This window comes from Heptranchias perlo, chromosome 14, assembly GCF_035084215.1.
Source record: "Heptranchias perlo isolate sHepPer1 chromosome 14, sHepPer1.hap1, whole genome shotgun sequence".
NCBI classification, from domain to species: domain Eukaryota; kingdom Metazoa; phylum Chordata; class Chondrichthyes; order Hexanchiformes; family Hexanchidae; genus Heptranchias; species Heptranchias perlo.
This window is the reverse complement of record NC_090338.1, coordinates 57,448,229-57,476,195: the sequence shown is the minus strand read 5'-3', so window position 1 is coordinate 57,476,195 and position 27,967 is coordinate 57,448,229. Positions and strand designations below refer to the sequence as shown.

Sequence of the window (27,967 nt, the reverse complement as noted above, 5' to 3'; positions counted from 1 at the left end):
ATCAAACCTGGGAACGTCTTATCTGTGGCTCAGAGTCACACGATACTGTAATTAAACACAATGCTTATACCAGCTGCCCGACTGAGACATGCAGAAGAATCTGTTGTCTTGCAAATACAAAAACAAAACACTCAGACATTCCCAAATACTATCAATTACTTCAAATAAAGCAATTTACACAGTAAAACAGTACACAGTGTTGAAGCCTTGTGCATTTAGTCATATTTTTACAATAAAATCAAAACAATGCCTTTGTAACAAAAATTTCAACTCAAAATCCAAATGGTCAGTAATCAATACAGATGGTAGTGTTTACAACTAATATAATAATTAACCAGCTATATGAGATTTATTCACAGAGGACCAATGCATTACAAGATACACTGACTCCACAGTATCAACTGTTGGGTTTCCACAATGCACTGCAGTCTTTTACACATGCAAAATAAATAAGTCTTTGATCAGAAAGCAGTGCCTTGTACCTGTGCTGTGCCAGAACCTGTAGACAGTCCCTGCCCTCATGGTGTAGAGCTAGGCTGCAGCCATAAATCAATTTCACCATATGAAATAAAAGTATGGAAAAAAAATCATATTGTCCTGAGCGGCTACACTTTATTTGAAGTTGAATCTCAACCCCACGAGCTTTCCCTTCAGATTAACAAATGTGCTCACTCTAGTGAGGCAATATTTTATTAACTCTTATAGGTATGGCTATCTGCCACTGCAAGAACTACAGCAATTATGTTGCAATCATTCAGCAAATTTTCCTCCAGCCTGAAAATTATTTTTTAAAGACCCTGACAACATATTTCCAGTGCAGTGCTTCAAAATCAGGTTCAATAGATCATGCCAACACTGGTTAGCTCGAGTTTGCTCCCTTGTCTTTATGAAAGAACACATTGCACTTTTGACCTTTTAAACCATTACAGGAACTGAAGCGTTGCATATATACAGCTTAAAACGCATCAATAATTTGAGGAATACGTGGTTGTTCAACAGAGCAGAGAGAGGAGGGTCCCAGCTAAAGTCACATAGGCCTCTAATGGGAGTTTAGTTAGAAGCAATCTTTAGCTTTGGAACCTGACAGTTTCACCTCAGTTATACAGACAGAGCTGCCACCATGCTCTAAAATTAAGCTAATTTAGTGTTTAAAGCTCCATTTGTTTTCAAACCAAACTCCAAATATTTTCACACATTTTTACGGATATTTTGGGTCAAAATTCAAGAAGCCCGTTCAAATACAATGCAAAGTAGGACAGGATGTATTGGGTAATGATACATATTTCAACTTTTAATAGCATTTATTCCCCACTGTTAAATTATACACCACAATGAGCTCACCTCAGATCTTACAGTTACTGGTTAGGGACAATAAAAACTTTCGTATTGAGGGGTGTGGTCACGTCAAATGTTCAGATCAGCTGCTAAATCAAGAATCTTCATCAAATTGGAGGGGACTAGAAATGTTGCCTGGACACATGGTTCTGGGTCCTGCACCTTCCAACAAACAAAAGGCTGTTACAGGAGTCTCCTCTCAACTGAAGGATATAGTGGGAGCATAATAACAAGAGTAACAGGGAAGACAGCAGAAAGGAGAAAACAAAGGATTTAGAAACACAAATTGCACCTAATGGTTCCACTCGGGTTACAGCAACAAAACAGGCCATTCTTGGAGTTTATTTGCCACTTGAAATCTTCAGTGTCATCACATGATGTGAGAACACTCGTGTAATCTGTGCCCACAGCATGTGTCCTGCACCAGTAATCACAATCAGAAGTCATTAGTGTTTACCAACCAACCAATCTTTTAACACAGCTTTACTATAACTGAAATTGCTGCAACCATTTACATGGCCAATGGTACCGGGATGATGAGGAGGTGCTGCCTTTAATGCTGAAAATGATTGTATGCAAGTTCTAACTATTGAGGACAAGGGAATTGCAACACAAGGGAACTTCAGTATTTAAAACAAACACATTGAGCGTAGCGCCCATGACAAAGTAGTTCTGATCAGCCTTTCCCCCCCCCCCCAGCCCCCCACACACTTATATCTGGCATAAGATTGGCACAACCTTCAGTTGCAGCACACGGTATTTCCACCACTGCCTTACTTTCAAACCTAAGCAACTGAATTGGGAGACCGTCCATAGTTTACGGAGTCAGGCTTTTTTCTGGCACAAAAATTCTACTGCAGTCAGCATCATCCATAGCAAACATCCCTTGGCATCTCATTTCCTGTGTGCAGTATTTCCCCACAGTAGGCATAGTCTCCCCTCGTCTCACTATACCCAATGGGCAGCATTGTAATATCCTAACTAGCTAGATTTGGTCAGTGCTATTCTACCTGAGCTATACTACTGAGGCACCGATTTAGAAGAATTCCCTCCCATTAGTAAGGCCAGAATCCAAAATCTAGTGCATTCTGAAACAGTGCCACAGTTCTGTAGGAGAAAATTCAGAAATATCATGCACCAAAAGATTGTTAGTGAAAACCAAAAACAAACCCTTAACATAGGTTCTTCTTCCAAGCTTGTCGCCAGGCAGAGTCGAAGTCCAATACTAATAGGGTCAGTTCCGTAACAGTAGTATCTAAGGCCAAACAGCTGAGGAGCAGTCTCACAAAAAAACCCCACAAGATTTAATGCACGATTGTGTTAAAAATTCCGCACAATAATATGGCCAATAGAAGTGGAAAGGTAGGTCCTGGAGTCTGGGTGTCGAGGATGCAGTGTGATAGGCGTAGCGCATCCTGCTTAGTGTGGTGAACACTCCTGAGATCTTCCACTACTTTCCAATAGGCAACACAAAAACAATTAAATTATCACAAAATCAGGGCAAAGGCAAAAAAAAACATGTACATCATGCACAAAATCTTGGCAAGGTTCTAAAATATAAAAAGCTGTACGATTAGCTGTGTGCAGAGGACTGTCCGTAGACCAACTCCACACCAAGTTCAGAGATGCGCTGATCATAGTATTCCAGCAAGAAAGGTCACTTCAGTTCCAGGGTCAGACTGTCATTTGGACACTGCATTCCCTATTAGTCACATTACATTGATCCAGCCTCAGAAAAATCTTGAGACTATGTTATTCCGACAGTCATGAATAAGGAGTCTCAGTCCTGTGAATTTGCGTAAGAATTCCTCCTTAAAATACTGACGAATGGGTCTTCACGTATCAGATGCTATTGGTGACAACAGCTAAACAAATAGGTGGGTTTCTTCTTCTCAGCCAAGTTCACAGCTTCATCTTCTAAAAAACAGAAAATAGTGCATGAAACCCATGATACAGTAATACAGCGAATATCTCAGACCGTATCACACACTAACACTCACACACAGCAAATGCCCCTGACCCTGTCACATACTAACACACACACACAGCAAATGCCCCTGACCCTGTCACATACTAACACTCACACACAGCAAATGCCCCAGACCCTGTCACATACTAACACACACACACAGCAAATGCCCCTGACCCTGTCACATACTAACACTCACACACAGCAAATGTCCCTGACCCTGTCACATACTAACACTCACACACAGCAAATGTCCCTGACCCTGTCACATACTAACACTCACACACAGCAAATGCCCCAGACCCTGTCACATACTAACACTCACACACAGCAAATGCCCCTGACCCTGTCACATACTAACACACACACACAGCAAATGCCCCTGACCCTGTCACATACTAACACTCACACACAGCAAATGCCCCAGACCCTGTCACATACTAACACTCACACACAGCAAATGCCCCTGACCCTGTCACATACTAACACTCACACACAGCAAATGCCCCAGACCCTGTCACATACTAACACTCACACACAGCAAATGCCCCTGACCCTGTCACATACTAACACTCACACACAGCAAATGCCCCTGACCCTGTCACATACTAACACTCACACACAGCAAATGCCCCTGACCCTGTCACATACTAACACTCACACACAGCAAATGCCCCAGACCCTGTCACATACTAACACTCACACACAGCAAATGCCCCTGACCCTGTCACATACTAACACACACACACAGCAAATGCCCCTGACCCTGTCACATACTAACACACACACACAGCAAATGCCCCTGACCCTGTCACATACTAACACACACACACAGCAAATGCCCCAGACCCTGTCATAAACTAATATTCACAGTGAATACCCCAGATCCTGTCACATACTAACACTCACACACAGCAAATGCCCCAGACCTCATCATATACGAACATGCACACACAGGGAGCACCCCAGACCCTGTTATATACTAACATGCACAACAAATACCCCAGAACCTGTTATTCACAGACACACACAAACACACAGTGAATGCCCAGATTCTGCCATATAGCGAACGAGTAGACTTTGCTCCTGTTGGTACCTGATAAAGCCCCAATTCCCATCTATTACCTGTCATCACCTGGAAGGCCGTTACATTCACATAATCTTCCGCTACTATCTGAAAGAGTTCATCTGAAATAAAAAAAGAAAAGGATTTTGGTTCTTTGCATTCAAGTTCCTGTAGACCCCATTACACCTCCTCTGTTCGACAAAACTTTATTACAATATTTCACAGAGGGAGGGGGAAAAGAGAGAGATATAATGTGGCAATGACAGAGAGTTTGATACAGAAAACAGAAACTTACCAACATTCTGGCCAGTCTTACTGGAGGTTTCAAACAGCTTGGCTTTGATCTCTGAAAAACAAACAGTGCACATGACCTCACACAGTGATAAGGATTCAATCACACAAAGCAGAAATCAGTAAGAAAATATACTAGCACAACATTCTTGACTTTGTGGTGTACCTGCCAAATGTCTGAAAGCACCATTATGATAAAACATAGTCGTGTGACAACTGGATTATGTGGTACTGTATGTGTTACATTTTTGGACTTGTACCTCAGATACTTTGCTTGTGCGCACTGCCAAAATCCACTCTCATAAGCAAGCCCTCACTCCTATCAAACTAGGGTATGCTTTTACATGCTCAGTATTTGGGTAACTGTAGTGAGCCCAAGGGTTGAACAGAAACTCTTGCTATTGTATTTGGCTTGCTGGATATATCATGGGACCTTATGGGATCTCCCTGACTTCAGAAATTGGTAAGTTAAACACCATCAGACCCTGGCTTAGGCTATAAACTACCTGACAGATTTATTAATAATAGATAGGTAAACAGTAACAAAGACCAACAGTAGACTTACAGTTACATACAAGACATTATTCCTCCCCGGATATAGAAAATAATACTAATTTCGCCTGTGCTGAAACACACAGTAAAGCTGGACCTGAAAAAGTCCCCAGTCATAACTTTTGCTGCTATCCTTCCATATAATCCTCTCACACACATTCAGAAATGGTTTCAGAGGGACTGCTGAACTGGGGCAAGCCTGGTGAGACATACTTCACAATTCCTTTGAAGTCCCACCCAGGAACAAAGGAATTCAGCTATGTATCTTTCATGATTACATCAGGCAGTCAGATATTCACAATTTAGTCAAATAAAAGTGCATCTCTCTGGAGTTCTGTGATACAAGACACCAACATCTACAGATAGATATCAGGGACACTTCGAGACCGAAGAATGCTAATGGTTTTGCACTTAACAAGTATTATAGCTTATTATAAACCACCTTTTGTTTCATCGCAGCAACCTACAATCTCTGTTCCTGTACTGATGTGTATCAGCAAAAGTGTCAGTTGTAGCTCAGCGGTAGCACTCTCGGCAGAGAGTTAGGTTAGATGTCAGGAAAATCTCTACACAGGTGTTCACCCTTTCGAACAGATTACTAAAGCATGTGTTGAGAATGGATCTCCTACAATCCTTCAAAAGGGAGTTTGACAAGTTTCTGAGAGGGGAGGACGCTTCCAATTTTGGAAGATAACTTGTGTTTTAGCTGGGATTAGTAGGGTTTATGGGTCACCGCTGTCTCCTGGAGTCGTGTTGATTGCTTTAAGAAATCAGAGCGAAATTTTTCTATTCTTCAATTTGTCTCAGTTTTTTTTGTCTTTTCCCTGGAGATTATGTGACGGAGGTCAGTGGACTGCGTGGTCTTTTCCCTGGAGATTATCCCGACAGGGGTTAGTGGACTGTATGTTCTTTTTCCTGGAGATTGTGTGACGGGGGTCAGTGGACTGTGTGGTCTTTTTCCTGGAGATTGTGTGACGGGGGTCAGTGCACTGTGTGGTCTTTTTCCTGGAGATTGTGTGACGGGGGTCAGTGCACTGTGTGGTCTTTTTCCTGGAGATTATGTGACGGGGGTCAGTGGACTGTGTGGTCTTTTTCCTGGAGATTGTGTGACGGGGGTCAGTGGACTGTGTGGTCTTTTTCCTGGAGATTGTGTGACGGGGGTCAGTGCACTGTGTGGTCTTTTTCCTGGAGATTGTGTGACGGGGGGGGTTAGTGCACTGTGTGGTCTTTTTCCTGGAGATTGTGTGACGGGGGTCAGTGCACTGTGTGGTCTTTTTCCTGGAGATTGTGTGACGGGGGGGGTTAGTGCACTGTGTGGTCTTTTTCCTGGAGATTATATGATGGGGGTCAGTGCACTGTGTGGTCTTTTTCCTGGAGATTATGTGACGGGGGTCAGTGCACTGTGTGGTCTTTTTCCTGGAGATTGTGTGACGGGGGGTCAGTGCACTGTGTGGTCTTTTTCCTGGAGATTATGTGACGGGGGTTGGTGCACTGTGTGGTCTTTTTCCTGGAGATTGTGTGACGGGGGGTTAGTGCACTGTGTGGTCTTTTTCCTGGAGATTGTGTGACAGGGGTCAGTGCACTGTGTGGTCTTTTTCCTGGAGATTATGTGACGGGGGTTGGTGCACTGTGTGGTCTTTTTCCTGGAGATTATGTGACGGGGGTCAGTGGACTGTGTGGTCTTTTTCCTGGAGATTATGTGACGGGGGTCAGTGCACTGTGTGGTCTTTTTCCTGGAGATTGTGTGATGGGGGTCAGTGCACTGTGTGGTCTTTTTCCTGGAGATTGTGTGACGGGGGGTCAGTGCACTGTGTGGTCTTTTTCCTGGAGATTGTGTGATGGGGGTCAGTGGACTGTGTGGTCTTTTTCCTGGAGATTGTGTGACGGGGTCAGTGCACTGTGTGGTCTTTTTCCTGGAGATTATGTGACGGGGGTTGGTGCACTGTGTGGTCTTTTTCCTGGAGATTGTGTGACGGGGGTCAGTGCACTGTGTGGTCTTTTTCCTGGAGATTGTGTGATGGGGGTCAGTGGACTGTGTGGTCTTTTTCCTGGAGATTGTGTGACGGGGTCAGTGCACTGTGTGGTCTTTTTCCTGGAGATTATGTGACGGGGGTTGGTGCACTGTGTGGTCTTTTTCCTGGAGATTGTGTGACGGGGGTCAGTGCACTGTGTGGTCTTTTTCCTGGAGATTATGTGACGGGGGTTAGTGCACTGTGTGGTCTTTTTCCTGGAGATTGTGTGACAGGGGTTAGTGCACTGTGTGGTCTTTTTCCTGGAGGTTATGTGACGGGGGGTCAGTGCACTGTGTGGTCTTTTTCCTGGAGATTATGTGACGGGGGTCAGTGCACTGTGTGGTCTTTTTCCTGGAGATTGTGTGACAGGGGTTAGTGCACTGTGTGGTCTTTTTCCTGGAGGTTATGTGACGGGGGGTTAGTGCACTGTGTGGTCTTTTTCCTGGAGGTTATGTGACGGGGGGTTAGTGCACTGTGTGGTTCTTTTTCCTGGAGATTATGTGACGGGGGGTTAGTGCACTGTGTGGTCTTTTTCCTGGAGATTATGTGACGGGGGTTGGTGCACTGTGTGGTCTTTTTCCTGGAGATTGTGTGACGGGGGTTAGTGCACTGTGTGGTCTTTTTCCTGGAGATTGTGTGACAGGGGTTAGTGCACTGTGTGGTCTTTTTCCTGGAGATTATGTGACGGGGGTTGGTGCACTGTGTGGTCTTTTTCCTGGAGATTGTGTGACAGGGGTTAGTGCACTGTGTGGTCTTTTTCCTGGAGGTTATGTGACGGGGGGTTAGTGCACTGTGTGGTTCTTTTTCCTGGAGGTTATGTGACGGGGGGTTAGTGCACTGTGTAGTTCTTTTTCCTGGAGGTTATGTGACGGGGGGTTGGTGCACTGTGTGGTTCTTTTCCCTGGAGATTGTGTGACAGGGGTTAGTGCACTGTGTGGTTCTTTTCGTATGTTTGCATAAATTTAAACTGGATTAGTAGTGAGATTTCCCATTGCCTAATGATATGCCCCATAACCCTGGTGCAGTAAGTGATTACCTTTACATCTGAATGCTTGCAAACAAGAGATGAGTTCCTGCCTGGAGGTTAAAGTGCTGTAGATTCATACAACACGTGGAAATCTTCAGTAGTGCATTGTAACACCGCTGATATGGAGACTGATCTTAAACATCGCAGACACCACCTCAAAGGGTGACTGGAAAGTATTGCAGGCACATCAGAGATTTGTTCCAACAGGAACTAGCAGCCATTCCTTTTAAGGATATTAAGCTGTTCTCAGAATGTGACAGTGACTTACTATACCTCCAAAGTAAAAATGTTACAATTCAAACTAAAGAAATCCGTTCTAAGAGGAAGAAAGGACAAAGAACTAAATCATTACACTCCTAAGATGGGTCCTGCTTCAACGAGCTAGTCCCCGAACTGAGAGGATGCAGAGAATATTGAAAACTCATCCACACACTCATCCACTCAACTGCAGAAAAGATCTCGTGAGGTAAAGCCTTTTTAGAATATCACAGATAACATCAATTCTACTTCAGAACGTTTTCATCAAATAAATACATATCAAAAGCATCTCAATTACATTTGAGTTCTATTATTAAACTGCAGATGAAAGCATATGCCTCCTGAATGATTAAATTTTTAGTTCCTAATCCAATTTGTATTATGAAATCTATTCGATTTGGAAAACCCCTTTCGTCAGGTTACTTTAGGTAATGGTTAGAATATCAATGATTAAAATGTTACTGGGCTTGACTACTAGCACAGAAAAACACCGCATCAAATTGCCCTATATACCTCACTGAACTGCAGTAAAATTAACTCCTTCACTACTCAAGACTGACCAGATAAATTTTCACATCTCATTATAATTATTCAGTTTTTTTTCCTTTAAAACTTTTAAAAATTCGTTCACGGGATGTGGGCGTCGCTGGAAAGGCCAGCATTTATTGCCCATCCATAATTGCCCTCGAGAAGGTGGTGGTGAGCCGCCTTCTTGAACCGCTGCAGTCCGTGTGGTGAAGGTTCTCCCAGTGCTGTTAGGAAGGGAGTTCCAGGATTTTGACCCAGCGATGATGAAGGAACGGCGATATATTTCCAAGTCGGGATGGTGTGTGACTTGGAGGGGGAACATGCAGGTGGTGTTGTTCCCATGTGCCTGCTGCTCTTGTCCTTCTAGGTGGTAGAGGTCGCGGGTTTGGGGGGTGCTGTCGAAGAAGCCTTGGCGAGTTGCTGCAGTGCATCCTGTGGATGGTACACACTGCAGCCACGGTGCGCCGGTGAAGGGAGTGAATGTTTAGGGTGGTGGATGGGGTGCCAATCAAGCGGGCTGCTTTGTCCTGGATGGTGTTGAGCTTCTTGAGTATTGTTGGAGCTGCACTCATCCAGGCAAGTGGAGAGTATTCCATCACACTCCTGACTTGTGCCTTGTAGATGGTGGAAAGGCTTTGGGGAGTTAGGAGATGAGTCACTCGCTGTAGAATACCCAGCCTCTGACCTGCTCTTGTAGCCACAGTATTTATATGGCTGGTCCAGTTAAGTTTCTGGTCAATGGTGACCCCCAGGATGTTGATGGCGGGGGATTCGGTGATGGTAATGCCATTGAATGTCATGGGGAGGTGGTTAGACTCTCTCTTGTTGGAGATGGTCATTGCCTGGCGCAAATGTTTCTTGCCACTTATCAGCCCAAGCCTGGACATTGTCCAGGTCTTGCTGCATGCGGGCACAGACTGCTTCATTATTTGAGGGGTTGCGAATGGAACTGAACACTGTGCAATCATCAGTGAACATCCCCATTTCTGACCTGAAAAGTTAACAAACAAATTACCAGTATAGACTATTTTCGTTCACTTCCTCTTTCCTTGCCGGGCTTGATCAAAGTAACAACATATTAACATGTTATGGCTAAACAGTTCAATGCCTTGCAAAGTATAGGACCTTACCATCTGTGTAATCCTGAACATCGTGGTAATCGACTCCCCGTGCACTGCGATCATTCTGTACAAGATCACTCTTCGTTCCACACAAGTAGATTTTGCAATGCTGAAAGAGTGGGAACATTGTGACCCAAGCTGTTAATCAACCAACCTGAACCACAAAACACATGAGAACCCAGACCCACACAGTAAACTCACTAGCCAAACCCCAAAACAGACCAGAACCCACAACCCACACCGCAAATCCATTAACCAAACCCTAAAGCAGACAAAGCCCAAAGCGCAAATCCAGCAGCCAAACCCCAAAACTGATTTGGACCCATAACCCATACTTCATATCCATTACCTAAACCCCAAAGCATATAGAACCCACAGCCCACACTGCAAATCTACTACCCAAACCACAAAACAGATTTGGACCCATAACCCATTCTGCATATCCACTGCCCAAACCCTAAAGTAGAGCAGAGCCCGTAACCCATGCTGAATGTGTAAGCTGTACTGCAAATCCCCAAACCCTGAATATCTAAGACACACTGCAAGTGCATCACTCTCTAAATCCAAAGAGCGAGTATAATAGTGAGGATCTGTAATCCACACTCCAAATCAGTTACTTCAAAATCCTATCCCACCATTGGAAACCAAAAAACTGCAGAGACCTATCTATTCAACAGAGTAAGGATTAAAACCAGTTCCCCAGCACTACACCAAAACTCACCTCTTCACAGTTCTGGACTTCATTCACCCAGAATTTAGCCCGTGCATAGGTACTACTGTCAGTCAGATCTGGAAGACAGGAAAGCCATTCAATAACACACAATACCAGGGGGGGGCAACCATTGTAAAAGGGATTTTAGAAATGTAGCCTATTGGGAGAGGATTCTACTATTTGCAACCTATAGTGAAATTATAACCTGATTCTGAACAATCGCATTTATGTGTTGCTATAAATAGCCATCAGTGGAAGTCTTCCCCCACCCCTAACAGTTTAAGGAGCAGCAATTTTTTAAAAATTTAATTCAATTTCTTCCCAGCCCTGTAAACAGAAGCTGGATCAATAAATCCTTGCACTTCAAGGCCACACAAGAGTTTATCTCCCAATAGCTACAATCCTTCCACATAACAACACAGTGGGGAGCATCTTTCAATAAGATCATTAAACACTTAATCCAATGCACTATCCAAAAATAGAAATAATTTTTCAAAGAACAATTCATGATATTCCCAAGTGTTTGAGGTGGTGTTAAAATCAGTCCATTAAAGGTCTTTGTGCGTCAGATCCTAATGTAATTTCTGAAGCTGAGTTGAAGCAAAGTGTGTTGGAAAACTGATTTTGGACAGAGGATAATTCAGCTCTGCTATGCCATACCTGTATCAACTAAATAAACACACGAGTGCAAAGAGTCATATTCTCCTCCACTATGGTAGGCCGGGTGACTAGTACCATTCAAATCAGGCTCCCATACAGGGGCTGTACACACAGTAACTCGCCATGCATCATGGGGCAGTTTACATCACAACTTTCTTTAAATTCCTTTTTTGAATAATTTGAAGGAAAGCAACAGTCATTTCCTGATGGAACTGCTCGAGTTACGGCCAGGTCAGAAACCGATTGTACGTGGAGCTCGCCAACATCCACACTATAGGGAATTTTGAATTTAGGAAATTTGGAACAACAACAATGGCTTGTGTTTATATAGCGCCTTTACGTAGTAAAACATCCCAAGGTGCTTCACAGGAGCAATATCAAACAAAATTTGACACCGAGCCACATAAGGAGATATTAGGACAGGTGACCAAAAGCTTGGTCAAAGAGGTAGGTTTTAGGACTGTCTTAAAGGAGGAGAGATTTAGGGAGGGAATTCCAGAGCTTAGGGCCTAGGCAGCTGATGGCACAGCCGCCAATGGCGGAGCGATTAAAATCAGGGATGCACAGGAGGCAAGAATGGGAGAAGCGCGGAGATCTCGGAGGACCAGAGGCTGGAGGAGGTTGCAGAGATAGGGAGAGGCGAAGCCATGGAGGGATTTGAAAACAAGGATAAGAATTTTAAAATCGAGGCATTCCTGGACTGGGAGCCAATGTAGGACAGCGAGCACAGGGGTGAACGGGTCTTGGTGTGAGTTAGGATACGGGCAGCAGAGTTTTGGATGAGCTCAAGTTCATGGAGGGTGGAAGATGGGAGGTCGGCCAGAAGAGCATTGGAATAGTCAAGTCTAGAGGTAACAAAGGCACGGATGAGGGTTTCAGCAGCAGATGTTATGGAGGTGGAAGTAGGTGGTCTTGGTGATGGAGCGGATACGTGGTCGGAAGCTCATCTCAGGGGCAAATAGAACGATGCTCATCAAAATAGCAGGTTTTTATTCTGCAAGATCTAAATTCATGATGGTTATAATGGCAAACAGCAGCCAAATCACCAGGTTTATTTTTTTTTTCCGGTGAATAGTCCCTCATCGGTCACTACTAAGCATGACTCTCCACACTTGCAGATTATACACAGCGCAAACCCAAAACCGCACAGTTCCAGCTTTCTTACCAAAGCACACAACAGCTGCTCGGGCTCCTCGATAGTAGATTCTGCTCATTGACTCATACCGTTCTGACCCTGCCGTGTCCTGATGGGAAAATAAAATGTATCTACAACTTACAAAAATTATATATCAAACACACATTTGAGCACCCTCCAATATCCTAACTACCTTGCATGACCACAGCACAGGCCAAGCACTTCCTACTTTGGGAGAGAGGTTGGAGAGTAAGGAAACATGACATGCCAGGTAATCATTACAGGGCTACTCCCTTCACAGCATTTCACCTGGCCTGCTGGCCCCATCAGGTGCTGAATTGGTTACGAACACCTGAAAGGGGAGGAGAGAACAGCTAACCCTAGTGAGTAGCATTACCATCATACTGTGCCACCGAATGGTAGGATGGGAGAGGGAGAGGAAAAGAATCACCACACATTCTCAAAGATTTTAAAACAAATGGTCAAATCCAGACGATTTTCTGGTGGGAGCGGGTTACAGAAAATTTCTAACCATGAATCCCAGACACAGTCAATTTGCTTCTATCACAGAAACTGCTAGTTTGACAGGGAAGGAAACTAAACGTCCAGAACATTGAGTGGTGTCTGCTATGTTTTTTTTTTATTCGTTCACGGGATGTGGGCGTCGCTGGCAATGCCAGCATTTATTGCCCATCCCTAATTGCCCTTGAGAAGGTGGTGGTGAGCCGCCTTCTTGAACCGCTGCAGTCCGTGTGGTGACGGTTCTCCCACAGTGCTGTTAGGAAGGGAGTTCCAGGATTTTGACCCAGCGACAATGAAGGAACGGCGATATATTTCCAAGTCGGGATGGTGTGTGACTTGGAGGGGAACGTGCAGGTGGTGTTGTTCCCATGTACCTGCTGCCCTTGTCCTTCTAGGTGGTAGAGGTCGCGGGTTTGGGAGGTGCTGTCGAAGAAGCCTTGGCGAGTTGCTGCAGTGCATCCTGTGGATGGTGCACACTGCAGCCACAGTGCGCCGGTGGTGAAGGGAGTGAATGTTCAGGGTGGTGGATGGGGTGCCAATCAAGCGGGCTGCTTTATCTTGGATGGTGTCGAGCTTCTTGAGTGTTGTTGGAGCTGCACTCATCCAGGCAAGTGGAGAGTATTCCATCACACTCCTGACTTGTGCCTTGTAGATGGTGGAAAGGCTTTGGGGAGTCAGGAGGTGAGTCACTCGCCGCAGAATACCCAGCCTCTGACCTGCTCTCGTAGCCACAGTATTTATATGGATTGTCCAGTTGAGTTTCTGGTCAATGGTGACCCCCAGGATGTTGATGGTGGGGGATTCGGCGATGGTAATGCCGTTGAATGTCAAGGGGAGGTGGTTAGACTCCCTCTTGTTGGAGATGGTCATTGCCTGGCACTTGTCTGGCGCGAATGTTACTTGCCACTTATGAGCCCAAGCCTGGATGTTGTCCAGGTCTTGCTGCATGCGGGCTCGGACTGCTTCATTATTTGAGGGGTTGCGAATGGAACTGAACACTGTGCAGTCATCAGCGAACATCCCCATTTCTGACCTTATGATGGAGGGAAGGTCATTGATGAAGCAGCTGAAGATGGTTGGGCCGAGGACACTGCCCAGTAAATAATGGACATTAGTGAGTACCTACAAAATCCAATCATAAAGTCCAGATGAGATCATAAATGGGGGGCGGGGGGGGGGGCGTCACTCAAGTGATTTGAACCCTAAGACTTATGCCTTAAATCCATTTAACTGAAACATGTATACAAAGGTCCCGCTCCCAATCACTATCCAGTGCTTGCATGAAAAGGGTTGGGCTCCGATCTGATACCCTCCCACAATCAAATACTCCCCTGTTCACGTCTGGGCTTAAACATGATGATTGGCCACTTGGGTGAGCTACAGGAAGCCTGCTGGTTCCTGTGTAACTATACATAACAGGAGTCACCATTTTCAGGCAAGAGGTGTGCTGAGTGAACTGGAGGCAGGGGGAGGGGAGGGAACGAGAAGAAGAATCATTAGCTGGTATCTTTTGTGATTTGTCTTATTTCATCCGTGTTTGCAACACCCAGCAGTACACTCCACTGCCACAGGATGACTCGTACACCGAGCAATAGCAATTATGATATCATTGCAGGTTCACCGAAAAACCCCTCGAGCTGGTTCTTCAGGGAATTCACTGTTATATTTATCTTTACTGATGAGATAGATAAGCACTCACTCCTGCATATTTGTGACTCGTGGGGTTACACAATCAGCCACAGCTGCATCAAATAAGACTACACAAACATGGACACCCATTCAACAATGGTTTCAGTAATCAAATAAAATGAACCCTCTCTACCCAAATAACCCACCCAATATGTTAACCACTCGAGAACTAAAGGCGACAACTTACCCAGATACCAAGTGTGATCACCTTTTCGCCAACATGGATGAGTTTGGCTACAAACGCAGCCCCGATTGTCTGAAACAGAAACCAGTGGATTAAACATAGGTTTGTTCCCTGAAAACCCTTGTAACATAGTTAACTTATATTCATTAGCCATTTGTTCAAAATACCCGGTGAATACTTTTATGTTGACAGCAATCTTTCATAGAGATGCTGTTGGTGTGAGAAAAAAATAACTGGGCTAAATATTCATTTCTTAAAACACATGGGAAAAATCAATGAACCACATACACAGAGGGAGAATGAGGGCAGAGATCGCTATTTGCTGCTAATTCCCTCCCACCTCATTAGTCCCCTGTAGCAATGCCAACCTTAGTTGCAAAGGGTGCCGGAAGCAAGGCAACTTTTCAGTTTCCCTGCAAGGTGTATTTGAGCAGTACAGGAGGGGACTCAGTTTTCCTTCCCGCCCTTTTCTCTTTCCCTCCCATGCATTTCTTTACTCCCAAAGGCAACTCATCTAAGACTGGCAATCCTCAGCCTCTAAGCTAAGCCCAAGTGTGAATGTCAGAAAAAACTGGGGTATGCAATTTTAAAGAGGTAAATGTCAAGCTGGAGTTTTCAATCTTTGATCAGACAATTTGGGAGAAAATAAAATACAGCGACTGCAGCTCCCTATCCTCCAGAGTATGAGGTCACGCGAACAATCCCCCAGATTTGATGAGTGGAAAAGTTTCCCATGATGGAAGCCTCCAACTGACACGCTTTGCCCATTACTCGTTCAAAATCTAACACGCATTTTACGCAGTAAAGCTCAGGATGGACTAAATGCAGCACATACTATAGGCTCATCCTAATGCTGATAATGTAACCTTGCCCAGCAGCATACTTCAATCTCACACTGCCATGAAAATTTGCAGAGCCAATAACTCTACCCCAGCACTCCTTTTCCCTGACATCACAAGGTCCACCTGTGCAGCAGGTAGGCACAGATTTAACGTGTGAGTGTTGGTTAACGAATACACATTTCAGGCACGGCAGAGCTGTCCGAGTATACCAGTGTAAACACAGCCTATCTGTGGTACCAGGATACCAGAGAGAACAGCAGATTCTGTACTGCACCAGATTCTGAGCCATTATCATTGTAAACAAAGCATAAATAATGTCTGTTTAATATTGTGCAACAATTTCCTGACCCTCCTTCATTTGACATATTATTGGAGTGTGGTGGGGAAGAGAGGAATTATTTATGCACCTTGGATTTACCGCCACCAACACTGCAATTACTAATCCTTGATATATAGGACACAAGAAAAGGGACACGCTAGTCCAGAATCACCAGTTGTGTCTGATTTTGTTCCTGTGAAGCACCTTGGGACATTTTATCACGTTAAAGGCGCTTTATAAATACAAGTTGTTGTTGTTGTTGTAACTTTGAACAATTGAAAATTATATTTGATAAGGTGGCTGATGTGCTATTAGAAAAAAAAAGATTATTCATCATAACCTCACCATCAACAATTTCTTTACAGTAACGTGCCCACTGTGATTCTCCTTGGATGTACTCCCACAGTATGTGACTTGTGATCAAATGCTCTCAAGATGTTTCCCAGGAGGTGACTATATTTCCATCCACCATATTAATTTAACTTTTTGTTATCGTTATATTTGTTTCGGAACATTAGTTTGGGTTGGCCCAGCCCTCCCTGAATGATTAGTGGTGTCCTCCCTATAGGACCGGGCACTCGTTGATGGGTGACAGTAATTTCCAGCCTTTGTTATTACATGAACACTTAATGCACTTGGAGCAAGTTCCTCTCTGCTATTTTAACAGAGACATTAACCGGTTTATTTTAAATGGGTTAATGACCGTGCAGAGGGGAACTGGACACAAATCCGTTAAGTGTTTGTGCCATAGCTTCAGCAACAGTTACTTCCAGGCTGATGTGCCCCCTTGGGATTGGGCTTACAAAATTCACAAGTCCACTTACAATAAGATTTGTGTGTATGTTTTGTGTAACTATGTACATGGCTTTACATTTCCCCCACATTATTTTGCATCAGCCATTCTTTAGCTTAGTTACTTAATTTCTCCACATAACTCTGAATGCTATCAATCAGCCATACACTGGGCACTTTCTTGGCATCATCAGCAAATCTGACAATATTACTAATGGTACAATCCTCCAAATGAACAGCATGTTCAGAGGTAAAGGCACCCTGTTAAACATTGCCTGGAGCATCCTCGGTTTGGATCATACTCACATTCTGATACGGGCCATTCAGAAAACGATTGTGAACGTATCTCTCCACCAGACTAGTCTTTCCCACAAACTCCTTTCCCAGCATTACCACCTTCACATCAACCCGCTGTCCACTCATTCTGTGCCCTCTGCAGTCCACAGTCTATGTTTAAGTATATTGAGACGTTATTTTCACCATACACAGCAATGCGGTTGTCAGCTGGAATGACTTCACCTAGGGAAGAGGAAGAAAGTACATAGTTAAAGGCATATGTGGAATTGCCTTTTCAGGTATCTAAAACAATGCCACTGACATAAGACTATCGAGCCCCCACCAACACACATGTTTACAAAACCGTGCTCCAGGTTTGTCCTTCTGTTTCTGTTTTCTCTCTCTCTCGCATGCTCTTATTTTGCACTGTTAATTACAGATTGATGAAACCAGTTTTGAAGATGGGAAGTAACAGCAACACACAGGAAATTGCAGTTCTCTGTTTTCACCTCAAGCCAAACAAGACATGGTGACCTTCTATTAGTTTATTCCTTCAAAACCGGTTGTATCATTCTGCAAATAAAATGTATCTTATTAAAAGGCAGCAGCTCAAAGTACTGTGTGCATGACAGAGAAAGAGAAAAAGAGAGAGAGAGAGAAAGAGAGAAAGAGAGAAGAGAGAGAGAGAGAAAGAGAGAAAGAGAGAAAGAGAGAAAGAGAGAAAGAGAGAGAGAGAGAGAGAGAGAGAGAGAGAGAGAGGTGGGTATAGATGAGGAAAGATAGGGTGGAGAAAATGATCTGTTCGAAAAGAGTAAAACCAAGCTCACCACAGAAACTTAGAACACTACACATTTGCTTCCCTCCTGCATGTTCTTGCCCAATTTGCCATCAGCTTTATTACCAGAAACCTACCTGACACTGGCACCTCTGCACTCCCTTTGAATGCACAGTACGTTCAAAACGTGAGAAAGAATACAGCCAAACAGACCCTAAAATCCTTGTATGTATTAAGAACAAACAATCTATCTCAGTGTTTGAAGCTTCTTGTGAGTAATCTCCCAGTTTCAATACTGGTTACAAGATGGGACAAAGAGTAGAAGCCCACCCTACACAGTCACAGCTACAGGACCCGAGACTGCGATCCCATCCTATACAGTCACAGCCAGTCTTCAGCCAATTCGATTCACTCCACGTGATATCAAGAAACGGCTGAGTGCACTGGAAACAGCAAAGGCTATGGGCCCCGACAACATCCCGGCTGTAGTGCTGAAGACTTGTGCTCCAGAACTAGCTGCGCCTCTAGCCAAGCTGTTCCAGTACAGCTGCAACACTGGCATCTACCCGACAATGTGGAAAATTGCTCAGGTATGTCCTGTCCACAAAAAGCAGGACAAATCCAATCCGGCCAATTACCGCCCCATCAGTCTACTCTCAATCATCAGCAAAGGTGTCGTCGACAGTGCTAACAAGCGGCACTTACTCACCAATAACCTGCTCACCGATGCTCAGTTTGGGTTCTGCCAGGACCACTCGGCTCCAGACCTCATTACAACCTTGGTCCAAACATAGACAAAAGAGCTGAATTCCAGAGGTGAGGTGAGAGTGACTGCCCTTGACATCAAGGCAGCATTTGACAGAGTGTGGCACCAAGGAGACCTAGTAAAATTGAAGTCAATGGGAATCAGGGGGGAAACTCTCCAGTGGCTGGAGTCATACCTAGCACAGAGGAAGATGGTAGTGGTTGTTGGAGGCCAATCATCTCAGCCCCAGGGCATTGCTGCAGGAGTTCCTCAGGGCAGTGTCCTAGGCCCAACCATCTTCAGCTGCTTCATCAATGACCTTCCCTCCATCATAAGGCAGAAATGGGGATGTTCGCTGATGATTGCACAGTGTTCAGTTCCATTCGCAACCCCTCAAATAATGAAGCAGTCCGAGCCCGCATGCAGCAAGACCTGGACAACATCCAGGCTTGGGCGGATAAGTGGCAAGTAACATTCGCGCGAGACAAGTGCCAGGCAATGACCATCTCCAACAAGAGAGAGTCTAACCACCTCCCCATGACATTCAACGGCATTACCATCGCCAAATCCCCCATCAACATCCTGGGGGTCACCATTGACCAAAAACTTAACTGGACCAGCCATATAAATACTGTGGCTACAAGAGCAGGTCAGAGGCTGGGTATTCTGCGGCGAGTGACTCACCTCTTGACTCCCCAAAGCCTTTGCACCATCTACAAGGCACAAGTCAGGAGTGTGATGGAATACTCTCCACTTGCCTGGATGAGTGCAGCTCCGACAACACTCAAGAAGCTGGACACCATCCAGGACAAAGCAGCCCGCTTGATTGGCACCCCATCCACCACCCTAAACATTCACTCCCTTCACCACCAGTGCACCATGGCTGCAGTGTGTACCATCCACAGGATGCACTGCAGTAACTCGCCAAGGCTTCTTCGACAGCACCTCCCAAACCCACGACCTCTATCACCTAGAAGGACAAGGGCAGCAGGTACATGGGAACAACACCACCTGCACGTTCCCCTCCAAGTCATACACCATCCCGACTTGGACATATATCGCCGTTCCTTCATCATCACTGGGTCAAAATCCTGGAACTCTCTTCCTAACAGCACTATGGGAGAACCTTCACCACACGGACTGCAGCGGTTCAAGGCGGCTCACCACCACCTTCTCAAGGGCAATTAGGGATGGGCAATAAATGCTGGCCTCGCCAGCGATGCCCACATCCCATGAACGAATAAAAAAAAAAGCTACAGGACCCGACACTGCGATCCCACACCCTACACAGTCACAGCTACAGGACCCAGACTGCGATCCCACACCCTACACAGTCACAGCTACAGGACCAGAGACTGCGATCCCACACCCTACACAGTCACAGCTACAGGACCCGAGACTGCGATCCCACACCCTACACAGTCACAGCTACAGGATCAGAGACTGCGATCCCACACCCTATAAAGTCACAGCTACAGGACCAGAGACTGCGATCCCACACCCTACACAGTCACAGCTACAGGATCAGAGACTGCGATCCCACACCCTACACAGTCACAGCTACAGGACCAGAGACTGCGATCCCACACCCTATAAAGTCACAGCTACAGGACCAGAGACTGCAATCCCACACCCTACACAGTCACAGCTACAGGACCAGAGACTGCGATCCCACATCCTACACAGTCACAGCTACAGGACCAGAGACTGCGATCCCACATCCTACACAGTCACAGCTACAGGATCAGAGACTGCGATCCCACATCCTACACAGTCACAGCTACAGGATCAGAGACTGCGATCCCACACCCTACACAGTCACAGCTACAGGACCAGAGACTGCGATCCCACACCCTATAAAGTCACAGCTACAGGACCAGAGACTGCAATCCCACACCCTACAGTCACAGCTACAGGACCAGAGACTGCGATCCCACACCCTATACAGTCACAGCTACAGGACCAGAGACTGCGATCCCACACCCTATACAGTCACAGCTACAGGATCAGAGACTGCGATCCCACACCCTATACAGTCACAGCTACAGGACCAGAGACTGCGATCCCACACCCTATACAGTCACAGCTACAGGACCAGAGACTGCGATCCCACACCCTACACAGTCACAGCTACAGGATCAGAGACTGCGATCCCACACCCTACACAGTCACAGCTACAGGACCAGAGACTGCGATCCCACACCCTATAAAGTCACAGCTACAGGACCAGAGACTGCAATCCCACACCCTACACAGTCACAGCTACAGGACCAGAGACTGCGATCCCACATCCTACACAGTCACAGCTACAGGACCAGAGACTGCGATCCCACATCCTACACAGTCACAGCTACAGGATCAGAGACTGCGATCCCACATCCTACACAGTCACAGCTACAGGATCAGAGACTGCGATCCCACACCCTACACAGTCACAGCTACAGGACCAGAGACTGCGATCCCACACCCTATAAAGTCACAGCTACAGGATCAGAGACTGCGATCCCACACCCTACACAGTCACAGCTACAGGACCAGAGACTGCGATCCCACACCCTATAAAGTCACAGCTACAGGACCAGAGACTGCAATCCCACACCCTACAGTCACAGCTACAGGACCAGAGACTGCGATCCCACACCCTATAAAGTCACAGCTACAGGACCAGAGACTGCAATCCCACACCCTACAGTCACAGCTACAGGACCAGAGACTGCGATCCCACATCCTACACAGTCACAGCTACAGGATCAGAGACTGCGATCCCACACCCTACACAGTCACAGCTACAGGACCAGAGACTGCGATCCCACACCCTATAAAGTCACAGCTACAGGATCAGAGACTGCGATCCCACACCCTACACAGTCACAGCTACAGGACCAGAGACTGCGATCCCACACCCTATAAAGTCACAGCTACAGGACCAGAGACTGCAATCCCACACCCTACAGTCACAGCTACAGGACCGGAGACTGCGATCCCACACCCTATACAGTCACAGCTACAGGACCAGAGACTGCGATCCCACACCCTATACAGTCACAGCTGCAGGATCAGAGACTGCGATCCCACATCCTATACAGTCACAGCTACAGGACCAGAGACTGCGATCCCACACCCTATACAGTCACAGCTACAGGACCAGAGACTGCGATCCCACACCCTATACAGTCACAGCTACAGGACCAGAGACTGCGATCCCACACCCTACACAGTCACAGCTACAGGATCAGAGACTGCGATCCCACACCCTACACAGTCACAGCTACAGGACCAGAGACTGCGATCCCACACCCTATAAAGTCACAGCTACAGGACCAGAGACTGCAATCCCACACCCTACACAGTCACAGCTACAGGACCAGAGACTGCGATCCCACATCCTACACAGTCACAGCTACAGGACCAGAGACTGCGATCCCACATCCTACACAGTCACAGCTACAGGATCAGAGACTGCGATCCCACATCCTACACAGTCACAGCTACAGGATCAGAGACTGCGATCCCACACCCTACACAGTCACAGCTACAGGACCAGAGACTGCGATCCCACACCCTATAAAGTCACAGCTACAGGACCAGAGACTGCAATCCCACACCCTACAGTCACAGCTACAGGACCAGAGACTGCGATCCCACACCCTATACAGTCACAGCTACAGGACCAGAGACTGCGATCCCACACCCTATACAGTCACAGCTACAGGATCAGAGACTGCGATCCCACATCCTATACAGTCACAGCTACAGGACCAGAGACTGCGATCCCACACCCTATACAGTCACAGCTACAGGATCAGAGACTGCGATCCCACATCCTACACAGTCACAGCTACAGGACCAGAGACTGCGATCCCACATCCTATAGTCACAGCTACAGGATCAGAAACTGCGATCCCACATCCTACACAGTCACATTTACAGGACCCGAGACTGCCATCCCATCCTATACAGTCACAGCTACAGGACCAGAGAGTGCGATCCCATCCTATACAGTCACAGCTACAGGACCAGAGACTGCGATCCCATCCTATACAGTCACAGCTACAGGACCCGAGAGTGCGATCCCATCCTATACAGTCACAGCTACAGGACCCGAGAGTGCGATCCCATCCTATACAGTCACAGCTACAGGACCCGAGAGTGCGATCCCACATCATATACAGTCACAGCTACAGGACCCGAGAGTGCGATCCCACATCATATACAGTCACAGCTACAGGACCCGAGAGTGCGATCCCATCCTACACAGTCACAACTAGAGAGCTTGACCAAGACTAAAAGCCCATGCTATACAGTCAGTTACAGTACCTGACCGCAATTAGTACCCCAGCCTACAGTCATAGCTACAGAATCTGACTGAGATTTGAACAACCCCCCGCCCCCGCAGTCACAGCTACAAGGTCTGACTACAATTAGTAGCCCGCCCTACACAATCACAGCTACAGAGCCTGTAATAACAAACCTGCTCTATGTTGCTAGGGTCTGACTGCAATTAAAAGTGTCACCTAAGCAATCCCATCTACAGAGCCAAACCAAATTTAGAAACCCACCCTGCACAGCCACAGCTACAGCTACAGGACTGACCCTACACTACAAGATACTTTTAAAACCAATTTGACATGATAAAGAGTCTCCCTGATGTTAAACATTAAACCTTCCTGACCTGCTAGTTTAAACAAACTGATCAACAAAAGGCCTAATGTACTGAACAGATTTCTGTTGACAGCAATTGTCCTCACAAGTGTTGAAAGATACAGATGCTGACAGAATTATGTAAGTTGTGTCACTTGTCTCTGAACTTTACGTTTAACCGTGCACGCAAGCAGTTTCATTCCACACCATTGTATAATACTGTATCCTAAGTGGGGTTGGGAGAAAATGAAGAGTTACAAAAAATATTCCTGTTTTACAACATAGATGGTTTTGAATCTATGTGCGACTATCAGACCTCCCAGCTAAACTGTGGAAGCACCCTGTGCTTCTTTCATATTGCACAATAAATGTCATGAGTAGCAAATCAAACTAACAGCGTTAGCAACGATTCCTATTAATATCTCCTTCCTTAAATTACAGACACTTTCAGGAGGCACGGAATGTAGCAGTCTCAATCACGGTGTGGCAGAGAGCTGTTCTTTGAATAAGTGCATCGTATTGTCACAAAAAAAAACAAACATTCACCTATAATAATACTGTAAACAGGCCTCAACAAGGGGTCGACAGGGAGGCAGAGTCAGATCCATCCGCCGCAAATAGGAGAAAGGGGACTTGGAAGCTGTAACGGGGAAGTAGAGGCAACAGTAACAGTGGAGTGGAGGGAAGGGAGTAACTTTGAATGGAACCACATTATATACTATATAGGTCAGCCAGCAAATCCCAGCAATGCACCCCTGATCCAGAAACTTCCCCGGATGGCATACATTGAACGGGATCTTGTATTTAAGCTAATGGAGCATTATTTCTGGCCTTCTCCTCACTGCCATATTATACGCTATTTACTCGATTCAGTTCCTGCACATTTCTATCCCCTGTTCATAAGCAGTGGAATCTCATTATGTTCCATGGAGATTAAGAAGACTGTCCCCTTTGTTTCAACTTCAGACATTAGAACATCCAGCACAGCAGTACCACAGGGACCCTGACCAGACTTTGCTGCTTGTTCTAGCTCATGGTGGGGGGGGGGGGGGGGTGCATTTTTGAACATCTCTGGATTTGGGAACAAAACATTTTAAATGAAAAATGATTCTTACATTTGCTATACATTGTCACATCTTATTTTAAAATAGAAATCTCGCCCCCTCAAAATCTGTGCTTCTCCAGTCTCCCTCATAACTGATACTGGGCTCTTCCCAATTCCTCCACTTCCCCATTACAACTACCAAGTGCCGTCTCTCCCATTTGCAGAAGATGCCTCTGACTGTTTACAGCATTGTTACAAGTGAACATTTGGGCAATTTTCCGCAATAACGTAAGGTACTTAAGTCAAGGAACAATTAACAACAGCGACTGAAACAGCTACAATCTATGCTTCCTGAAAGGGGCAGGGGATATATGAATAGGATTGTTGCTAACCCTATTAGTGTCACTACTCAATACTTGTACAAGGCTTCTCTTCCACACACCTGCCCCAAATCACTTTTGCTATGGATAATGGAGTTCTTACTCATGGAACAAAAGAGTTTACTTCCTCGCAGAATGAAGAATTTTCTGTCGCACATATACCATTAATACATACAGTAATTTTAATAAAAGCTCTCACTTGACTGATGGCTTTCCTTCCAACCCTGTGGGGCAAGCAGCACGGAGTAACCATTAACAGCACTGTTTAATATTCTACAGCACCCCTGTGCTCACTGACCTACACTGGCTCCCGGTCCAGGAACGGCTCAATTTTAAAATTCTCATCCTTGTTTTCAAATCCCTCCATGGCCTCGCCCTTCCCTATCTCTGCAACCTCCTCCAGCTCTCTGAGATCTCTGCACTCCTCCAAATCTTGCCTCCTGCGCATTCCCCATTTTAATCGCTCCACCATTGGCGGCCATGCCTTCAGCTGCCTAGGCCCTAAACTCTGGAATTCCTCCCTAAACCTCTCCACCTCTCTCCCCTCCTTTAAAACGCTCCTTAAAACCTACCTCTTGACCACCTGTCCTAATATTTCCTTATGTGGCTCGGTGTCAAACTTTGTTTGATAACGCTCCTGTGAAGCACTTTGGGACGTTTTACTACGTTACAGGCGCTATATAAATGCAAGTTGTCGTCACAGTAGTTATGTGGTTAGGTTTCTCTTCCACTTGTACCGACATCAGCATTTCAATCACAAGGTACTCTCCTTAGCTGCCCCACTTAAAGAAAACATACAGCCAATGAACAGATACAGCATCGGCGGCCGGGGTCGAGGGGGGGGGGGGGGGGGGGGGCGACACCGGCCGGGGTCGAGGAGGAGGGGGGGGGGCGACACCGGCCGGGGTCGAGGAGAGGGGGGTGGGGGGCGACACCGGCCGGGGTCGAGGAGAGGGGGGGGGGGGCGACACCGGCCGGGGTCGAGGAGAGGGGGGGGGCGACACCGGCCGGGGTCGAGGAGGAGGGGGGGGGGGGCGACACCGGCCGGGGTCGAGGAGGAGGGGGGGGGGGGGGGGCGACACCGGCCGGGGTCGAGGAGGAGGTGGGGGGGGGCGACACCGGCCGGGGTCGAGGAGAGGGGGGGGGGGTGGGGGGGCGACACCGGCCGGGGTCGAGGAGGAGGGGGGGGGGGGCGACACCGGCCGGGGTCGAGGAGGAGGGGGGGGGGGGGCGACACCGGCCGGGGTCGAGGAGGAGGGGGGGGGGGGTGACACCGGCCGGGGTCGAGGAGGGGGGGGGGGGGGCGACACCGGCCGGGGTCGAGGAGAGGGGGGGGGGGCGACACCGGCCGGGGTCGAGGAGGGGGGGGGGGGGGCGACACCGGCCGGGGTCGAGGAGGGGGGGGGGGGGCGACACCGGCCGGGGTCGAGGAGGGGGGGGGGGGGGCGACACCGGCCGGGGTCGAGGAGAGGGGGGGGGGGGCGACACCGGCCGGGGTCGAGGAGAGAGGGGGCGACACCGGCCGGGGTCGAGGAGAGGGGGGGGGGTGCGACACCGGCCGGGGTCGAGGAGGGGGGGGGGGCGACACCGGCCGGGGTCGAGGAGGGGGGGGGGGGCGACACCGGCCGGGGTCGAGGAGGGGGGGGGGGCGACACCGGCCGGGGTCGAGGAGGGGGGGGGGGGGGGGGGGCGACACCGGCCGGGGTCGAGGAGGGGGGGGGGGGGGGCGACACCGGCCGGGGTCGAGGAGGGGGGGGGGGGGCGACACCGGCCGGGGTCGAGGAGGGGGGGGGGGCGACACCGGCCGGGGTCGAGGAGGGGGGGGGGGGCGACACCGGCCGGGGTCGAGGAGGGGGGGGGGCGACACCGGCCGGGGTCGAGGAGGGGGGGGGGGGCGACACCGGCCGGGGTCGAGGAGAGGGGGGGGGGCGACACCGGCCGGGGTCGAGGAGAGAGGGGGGGGGCGACACCGGCCGGGGTCGAGGAGGAGGGGGGGGGGGCGACACCGGCCGGGGTCGAGGAGGAGGGGGGGGGGCGACACCGGCCGGGGTCGAGGAGGAGGGGGGGGGGGCGACACCGGCCGGGGTCGAGGAGGAGGGGGGGGGGGGGGGGGGCGACACCGGCCGGGGTCGAGGAGAGGGGGGGGGGGCGACACCGGCCGGGGTCGAGGAGAGGGGGGGGGGGCGACACCGGCCGGGGTCGAGGAGGGGGGGGGGGGCGACACCGGCCGGGGTCGAGGAGGGGGGGGGGGGGGCGACACCGGCCGGGGTCGAGGAGGGGGGGGGGGGGGCGACACCGGCCGGGGTCGAGGAGGGGGGGGGAGGGCGACACCGGCCGGGGTGGGGGGGGGTGAAATCGCCACCCAGTGTCTCCCAATGGAGAGCGAGCGGAGCGCACACTGAAGCCCGGGGCCAGGAGCGGGCCTGGGCTGGGAATGCCCTCGCCTGTCGAATAGCCCGGCGCTGCTCCTGCCCACAGGACCTCACACACAGAGAAGGCACCTGGGGCGAGGCAGCCCGGACAACCGTGACCCCGGCCCTGGCCCACGGCCTCTCGGTGACCCCTGCCGTCTGAACTCGGACCCCCGGTGACCGCTCCGGACGGCAGCCCCTCTCCCCCCTCCCTTCCCCCCCCCCCCCGGTCCCCGGATCATCCGCCTGTTCTGGGCCCGCGGCTCTGCTGCCTCCTGGGGGAGGGGTCCAGCCTTTCACCGCCGGATCCAGATGAAACCCCCCCCCGCCCGCCGCCACTAACGAAGTTTCCCTGAACCCACCTGCGGCCACACTCACCTTCCCTGCGACAGAGGCCGGGCGCGGATGCTGAGGCAGGCCGGGGATGAGTTGCAATAGCCGGGCCTGGATGCTGGGAGAGGCCGGGCCTGGATGCTGGGAGAGGCCGGGCCTGGATGCTGACGGAGCTCGGGGACTTGCGGCCGAGGCCGGGCCCGGTGACGGTGACGGTCGGATGAAGCGCCGTTTCCTCCTTCTCGCCGCCGCGGTTATTTTTTTTTTGGTGCTTCACAGAAACGGAACCGAAACACAAGAGCGAGCCGGGCGGGGCTTACCGTGACCGGAAACTGCGCGGCCGGGAA

At 48.5% G+C, this 27,967-nt stretch overlaps 1 protein-coding gene across 2 annotated transcripts; it reads right to left on the bottom strand.

Annotated features, from left to right (window-relative positions):
• Positions 1-192: 192 nt before the first annotated feature.
• rab24 (RAB24, member RAS oncogene family) lies at positions 193-27,967 on the bottom strand. Of its 2 annotated transcripts, none has more exons than XM_067996461.1 (9): positions 27,650-27,967; positions 17,321-17,533; positions 15,065-15,133; positions 12,697-12,775; positions 10,881-10,948; positions 10,169-10,268; positions 4,666-4,716; positions 4,430-4,492; positions 193-3,252 (listed from the first exon to the last, which is right to left on the bottom strand). In XM_067996461.1, the coding sequence occupies exons 2-9, from the start codon at positions 17,435-17,437 to the stop codon at positions 3,185-3,187; spliced, it is 615 nt and encodes a 204-aa protein (XP_067852562.1). In that variant the 5' UTR covers positions 17,438-17,533; positions 27,650-27,967; the 3' UTR covers positions 193-3,184. The 2 variants fall into 2 exon arrangements, with proteins under 2 accessions (XP_067852562.1, XP_067852561.1); XM_067996460.1 differs by having other exon boundaries at positions 27,666-27,967.

Bases quoted from the DNA above. Each gene is read 5' to 3' on its own strand.
- rab24 (XM_067996461.1), bottom strand. From the start codon at position 17,437: ATGAGTGGACAGCGGGTTGATGTGAAGGTGGTAATGCTGGGAAAGGAG. The intron at 15,134-17,320 runs GTGAGTATGATC...TTTCTGTTTCAG, and splicing joins TGAATGGCCCGTATCAGAAT to ACAATCGGGGCTGCGTTTGT. The intron at 12,776-15,064 runs GTAAGTTGTCGC...TTTTCCCATCAG, and splicing joins TGATCACACTTGGTATCTGG to GACACGGCAGGGTCAGAACG.